This window comes from Myotis brandtii, unplaced genomic scaffold (assembly GCF_000412655.1).
Source record: "Myotis brandtii unplaced genomic scaffold, ASM41265v1 scaffold332, whole genome shotgun sequence".
NCBI classification, from domain to species: Eukaryota; Metazoa; Chordata; class Mammalia; order Chiroptera; family Vespertilionidae; genus Myotis; species Myotis brandtii.
The window spans coordinates 907,914-915,575 of record NW_005362797.1 but is presented as its reverse complement, the minus strand read 5'-3'; the positions used below and the strand labels follow the sequence as shown (position 1 = coordinate 915,575).

The 7,662-nt window shown below is 35.1% G+C and overlaps 1 protein-coding gene across 1 annotated transcript in view; it reads left to right on the top strand.

The window, feature by feature from the left end:
• The window catches only part of EML5 (echinoderm microtubule associated protein like 5), a 102,717-nt gene that overhangs the window by 10,357 nt on the left and 84,698 nt on the right, over positions 1–7,662 (top strand). The window contains exons 3-4 of the mRNA XM_014543665.1: positions 2,463–2,561; positions 4,813–4,881. Of these exons, the coding sequence (XP_014399151.1) occupies positions 2,529–2,561; positions 4,813–4,881 (102 nt within the window). The 5' untranslated portion in view covers positions 2,463–2,528. The remainder of the gene's footprint in view (positions 1–2,462; positions 2,562–4,812; positions 4,882–7,662) is intronic.

The window sequence follows — 7,662 nt, the reverse complement described above, 5'->3', positions numbered from 1 at the left end:
GCTTCTAAATCAGCGCTTTTCAAAGTATGTGTTGTGGGTTGGTCCTTGTGATTTCTTCTTTAACCCTTCATTTACTAAGAAGTGTATGTCTTGTTAATTTACAAATATTTGAAGGATTTTTTGTATAAACTTCATACTATTCTGATTTCTGTTTTTGTCAGAAACCAGTACCTTATTTTTCTTACCTATGAAGTGGAGATAATAAAAGTACCTCATAGGATAATAACTTCATGCTATTCTGATTTCTGTTTTTGAAAATACAGAAAACGTACTCTGTATTTTCATTTTAAAAATTTGTTTAGGCTTATTTTGTGATTCAGAATTTTGTGATCTTAATGAAGCATCATGTACATTTGGAAATGGTAGGGAAAAATATGTCTTCTGTTTCCTTCCCTTCTGTTTATTGTACTGTTGTTCTCATTCATTTTATTTCTACATGTTTTGTTTGTAAACCCCTAACTTGTTATTTTTGCCTAGAATAGTTAGTTTTAAAGGCAAATTAAAAATAAGAAAAATCATATTTATGCATTTACTGTTTGGGTGCTCTTCATTCATATGTGTAAATTAAGTCTTGAGTGACTGACCCTTTGTGATCTTTGGGAGTTTTTTGGCCTAGCTTCTTAGTAATTGTTTTTTCTTCCTCAGAATTTGTTCTTTGCTTGGCCTCAGGATTTTACCCTGTGCATGAAATATTGGTGTTCTCAAGGGGACTTATAAACTGATTTTATGGAGCTTTTTCTCTGTTCTGCAAATTACTAGCCATCTTGGCTTCTCTGAACTCTAGGCTGTCTTCTCAAATCAGCAAGTCTGCTGGCCTCTGTTTGGATTCCACCTTTCGGGGCTATAGTCTGGAAATTGCCTTCTAGATAAAGGCTGGGGCAATTTCACGACTCACCTTGTTTGTTTTCCCCCATTTCAGGATTCACAATTCTTCACTTCCTATTATGAATGTCTGAAAACATTTTGTTTCATGTATTTTATACAGTTTTCGGATTGTTTATAGCAGAGGATCAAGTTCAGACCCTGATACTCATTCATGGCCAGAAATTCATCTTTCATGTTTCTTAACCTCTCTCCTACTTTCCATCTCACTGTCTCCTCTTTTCAATTCTCTCTTTACTTCCCTCTAATCGCCTATTTAACTCTTCCAATGAGTTTTTAATTTCATTTATTTTTTTCGTATCTAGAAATTCTCTTTGCTTCTTCAAATCTGCCTGGATACTTTTATAGCCTCCTATTCTTTGCTCATATGAAGATATTTTTAAGTCTTTTTTTAAAAAAATATGTTTTTATTGGTTTCAGAGAGGAAGGGAGAGGGGGAGAGAGAGAGAAACATCCATGATGAGAGAGAATCATGGATAGGCTGCCTCCTGCATTCTCCCCTACAGGGGATCAAGCCCACAACCCAGGCATGTGCCCTTGACTGGAATCGAACCCGGGACCCTTCAGTCCGCAGCCTGACGTTCTATCCACTGATGCAAACCAGCTCGGGCTATTTTTAAGTCTTATACTTATTTTATATAATCTGATAAATCCAATGTCTGATGTTTTGCAGGACTGATTTTGCTGTTTGTCGTGACTTTCTCATTCTCACTCATGTCTCTTATGTCTGTGATTATTGGGAACAGGTTGTTTATTTATTTTTTATTTTTATTGATTGCTATCTTTACAAATATTTTGAGGGATGGGTATTTTAGTCCTCCACATAGTATTTATATCTGCCTATGCAACATTGTTGAAAAATGCTTGAAGATTCTGCAATCCTTAGGACCACTCTAAATGAAAATTTCGGATTTATGATTAATGTGGAGTTAGGCCTTACAGCCACACGAAGGCTGCTTGTGGCTACAGATTTTCAGGGTAGTGTTTCTCCCTTCATGAATTGCCACCCCTCCTTAATATAGGATAGTTTCTTGTTTTCCCTTACTCTGAGGAGTTCGATGCTTTAGTTAGAGGTTTGCATATCAAATCCCTACCTTCGGCGTGTCTTAAACTTTATTTCCTATTCCTGTTCAGCCTACAGAACAAAATCAGGCTTACCAGGACTTAGCTGACACCTTTAGAGTAATGTAGATGGATGTAGGAGCTCTTACTATTCAAGATTCCCATATGAAACAACTTTGTTTTTGTTCTCAGATTTCTTAATTTTTGACAGCTCAGTAGTACATTTAAAAGATGTTTTTACATTTTATCTAACATTTTTAGTTTTTGACAGGAGAGATGTTTAGGGCATTTTGTCAATCCTACTGTTAGACATGGAAGTCATTCTTCTGTTTCTTAATGTGAAGAATCACACATATGTGCAAATATTAACAAGATGAAATATATCCAGCCTTTCTCAATAAAGTCTATAAAATATAACTGTTTTGATGTTTATAATACGAGTAGAATTTGCCGTTTATAATTTGGTTCCTTTTTTTATCTGTTTGCCTGCCCGTCGGGACTTCTTGGAAATATTTCAGCGCTTGGTTTCAGTTGGACTCGATTCAAAAAATGCAGTTTGTGTTTGGGATTGGAAAAGGGGGAAAATGTTATCTATGGCTCCTGGTCACACAGATAGAGTGAGTATTGCCTTTCTGGTTTCTAATGGGTACTGGATGGGAAACGGCCAGAGGGTGTCAGGGGATTTTATGTTTCTGTCTTTTGTTATTGACCAATAGTTCACATCTAATTAAAAATTTAAAGTACAGTTGTAATTAGAATGCATTTGTATTGTAGACTCAATAGGTGTAGTGTTAGCACAAAACTTTTAACCTAGTTGCTTCAGCAAAAATGATGAATTTTATGACACTAAAACCTCAATTTAAAAATTGAATGGTTCAGGCCTAGGGTCTGTTTAGTTTGGTTTACCACTGATTTGTTACATATATTTCATAGTTAAGGTGAAAACGATATTTCGTGTGTGAATTTAAAATTATGTATTAGAATTAGGGTTTTTAGAGACCTAACATTTTTTATTTATGAAACTTGTTAAAAATATGTTATTCTAAGATGTTTAAAATTAACATAAAGGATATGATGTCAGCTTTTGAATTAAATATTATACTGCTTTTATATAAACATACATCAGAATTTTATCATAAACTCTTTAAAATGTCTGAGTTTTTTGTGTGTAATAAAATTTTTAGCTAAACCAGCACAGGAGGGATAGTCATTGATTCTATTTCGGGAGAATCTATGAATCTGTAAAAGTGTATAGAAACATTTGTGTGATTTGCGTTTTGGGAAAAAACACACCTTGGTTTTTAGCAGATTCTCAGAGGGGCCTGTTACACAAAAACACAATTTAGATTATTAAAATGTTAAGTATAGCTTATTAAACAATTTTGTATTCTGACTTAGAACAAAGCATTTCACACATTAGTACTTAGGATTTAGTAAATAGATTGATTATTATGAAAAAATGATACTGTCATTGGAACTTTTAAAACTATTTTGTGGTTAGTATTTTAAAGTTGCATCAGTATGTTTTTCATTTAATCTGTTTTTTGGTGAGTTGCTAACCATTAACTTTCACGATGTATTCTTTCTTCATTGTCACTGAAGGCTATCAGTGTATTTTTAGAGGTACTGAGCATTTTACATCATTGTGCTGGCAGGTGTCAAAGAAATATGATGAAGACTACCAGATAGCAGAATTATTTTCTGCTATGAAGTTATTTTTCAAATATTAGTTTTTCTTATATTTATTATTAAAGTACATGTTTCTAATGCATGTTTTATTTCATCTAGGTTTTTTTCTTGTTTGTTTTTGTAATAAAAATGGTTTGTGTGTATTTAGAATTTATGGAATCTTAGAAAGGAACAAAGCCTGGGGATCTCCAAAATTTAAGTGCATAAGTTAATTTTGTTTGACCGATAAACAATAAAAATAAAAATAGAATTTGTACTATGAAAAAAATGCTTGGATTCTTTATGAAAGTAGTTCTGCATGATAGAAAGCTTTCTGGCTGTATGTGTTAAGTGTGTGTTCCATTCAGATTTTTCTTTTGTAGAAATGCCTATGCCCTAGTTGTATTGAACCATTCTTGTTATTTATGGGCCTATGTTTTTTAAAAATATATTTTATTGATTTTTTACAGAGAGGAAGGGAGAGGGAGAGAGAGTTAGAAACATCGATGACAGAGAAACATCGATCAGCTGCCTCCTGCACACCTCCTACTGGGGATGTGCCCACAACCAAGGTACATGCCCTTGACCGGAATCAAACCTGGGACCTTTCAGTCCACAGGCCGACGCTCTATCCACTGAGCCAAACCGGTTAGGGCTATGGGCCTATATTTTAAAAAAAGAATTAAAAATAGAGTTGTTAATTGTCATTCTACTACTTGCTTCATAAGTTTATGTAGTTGTTTCATAAGTTCATAGAAACTAAGAAATAGTGTTTTTTTTTTAAATAAAGAACAGCTCTTTTTTAAAAAAAATACATTTTTATTGATTTCAGAGAGGAAGGGAGAGAAAGAGAGAGATAGAAACATCAACGATGAGAGAAAAATCATTGATCAGCTGCCTCCTGCATGCCCCACACTGGGGATTGAGCCCACAACCCAGTCATGTGCCCTGACCAGGAATCAAACTGTGACCTCCTGGTTCATAGGTTGATGCTCAACCACTGAGCCATGCTGGCCGGGCAAGATATAGCTTTTGTTCCTTATCATTTATGTATTTACTTTATTTCTCATAAGATTTTTATTATTATTGAGGAATATGACTTTATGATAGGTAGAGTTTGGGGGTTATTTGGTCTTTTGGACAGCATTGTTAAATGATTCTGAAGTAAGTATTTTAACCATAAATCTGATTTGTTTACAGATATTTGATATTTCTTGGGATTTGTACCAGCCAAATAAACTTGTCAGCTGTGGTGTAAAACATATCAAGGTACTAGAAGGGTCTTGTTGTATAATAGTCACTAGAGGCCTGGTGCACAAATTCGTGCACTGGTGGGGTCCAGCCAGCCCTCCCCGATGGGGGCCCATTGGGGGTGTGCTGGCTGGGGCGGGGGGGCCCCCTTGGGGTTGGGGGCGGCTGGGGTGAGAGGCCATGGGTGTTCCGCTGTTCGGTCGATTTGCATATTACACTTTTATTACATAGGATGTTAACTTCCTCTCTGCCACTGAGTACATATCACACTATTTACAGTTTAGGGTAGTTTTAGGATTCTGACAGTACTTATTTTTAAATGTCAACATTTTTAATATTTTAATGTTCAATCTAACAAATATTGTGTAGTTACTGTGTGAGGAACCTATGAGAGGGACATAGATATAAACAGAGAATTAATAAAACACTTCCCATAAAGGAATTTAGAGTCTAATGAAATAGGTTTTGCACTGTTCATTTTGTTGCTTCATGTTTCACTTAGAAAGTAAAATGTGAGAATAGAAAACCAAGTAAACCGAGTTTTCATTCACAAAGATAAAACACTGTGGTAGAAGCATCAGGGATAGAATTGGCTTTGCCACCTACTAGCTGTTGACCTGGGATGAGTCATTAATCTCTGAGCTTTTTTTCACATCTTAAAACTGGGGCTGCTGTTCCACCCTCAGAGAGGTGGTGATCCAGTAAGGCAGTATATATGTCATAGTGCCTGGCCCCTGGTCAGCTTTCTGATAGTGTTACCTTTTCTTCTCTATAAATTCTCTTATTTGATTTCAGCCTTTGATAGCCACTGTTTACTTTGCATATGGAAGCTTTGAGTTTTGTTTCATAATTATAGTTCAGGATTTGAAGCCCATATAGTCAGTGGTATTCACTCTTCGGTTGATAATTACTTTTAAATCCGTGATGCAAATTGGAAATACTTGCTTTTCTCCCGATATCTGATGTAACAGTTTCTGTAACAGTTAACTAACTCCTAGTAAGTAAGGTTTTGTGTGGACATTCTTCTGATACTCTCACTTACATCACATTTTCTCCAGAGCATCTTTGGCTGCTGCTGCAAATCTGGGTCTTGATTTGATAATGAGTAGGCTCTGTGCTAGGTTTAACGTATGTAGTGTAAGCGCTATGAAGGTAGAAGTTTTGTCTTTTTCATCTTCTATGAACATAAGTTTGACATGGTACTTGATATATATTAAGTCAATAAATTGTTGACAAATTAATAAATACAGACCTTACTATTGTTTTATACTATAAAGCTGAATTTTTCATTTTCAGATTTAAAAAATCTTATCTTCTCAATTAAACTAAACAAACTATATATATATATTTTTACTATATTTCCTTACATTTGGTAGAGGCAATGAATAACATGGTAATTCTCTGCAGACAATACATATGAGAAAACTAAATCCCAAAGATGATCTAGAACTGCACTGGCCAGTACAGCTATTTAAATTAAATTAGTTACAATTAAATAAAATTTAATACTCATTTCTCAGTCACACTGGCAGTATTCTCAAGAGCCACATATGTCAAAAAGAATAAAGGATTGATTCTAGATGCATGTATATAAAAATAGTCGCATTTGTCTAGTGATTCATCTATCTACTGTCTCAGTTTATCTCAGTGGGAACCAGATGTACTGTTTTATCATTTCCCCCAGGTTATTCTAATGTGCAGCCACAATTGAGCATCACTGTTCTAAAAGAAAATAATAGATTGAAATTGGGACTTGCTGAAAGAAAGAAAATCAGCTATCCTTATGCACAAAATCATGGAACTTTAAAATGTAAAAATCATAAACTTTCTTTGATTAAAACATTCATTAGTTATTTGAGTAGATCAGCATCATAATTTTTAGTTCTTTGAGGCTTCATGTTTTAAATTAAGATTTTTAGGTCTTAAAATAAGATCTTGAAGGTCAGGTGAGATTTTTAAGTATATAATATTAACAAATTATATTATTTAAAATAGTAATTTAGTTATTATAAAGTTGAATTTATTCTTAGGGCCTAATTACTTTATACACAGATATTTTATATATCTATAATAATAAAAGCATAATATGCTAATTAGACCGGACAGCCAAATGACCTGGATGTCCTTCCTGGCGAAGCCATGGCAGCTGGGGCCGAGGCAGACGTGGTTAGGGGCGATCAGGCAGGCAGGTTAGCAGTTAGGGGAGATCAGGCAGGCAGGCAGAGGGGTTAGGGGCAATCAGGCAGGCAGGCAGGCAGGCAAGCAGTTAGGAGCCAGAAGTCCCGGATTGTGAGAGGGATGTCCCGGATTGTGAGAGGGTGCAGGCCGGTCTGAGGGATACCCCCTCCCATGCACAAATTTCATGCACCGGGCCTCTAGTATGTATGTGCATATATATATCTGCCTTTGCCCCAATTTTGTTTTTTTATTTCTCTCTGCAAACTATTAAAATTTACCTGAATTCACAAAGAAGAACAAATTTCTGGTCATGAAGATTTATGTTTGACCTGTTTGACTTCCCTGTGTTTTCCCAAGAATGAGCCCGTCATTCCAAATATGTGCCTCTCTTATTTTTTTAAGCTTTGAAAAGATCAACGGGTACAACATACTAATCCTTTTATTTTTCCCTGTCTTTGCTGTCTTTATCAGATTGAACATTAGGTTTGGTTCTTTTTCCTATTAGTATATAGTATCTTCATTGCTAGCTCATTCCCAACTTTTCAACCTAAGTTTCATGTGGTTTTCTCTTCAGAAACCTAAGGGAAGCGTAGCATATTTAAAAAGTAATGTAGTTCACTC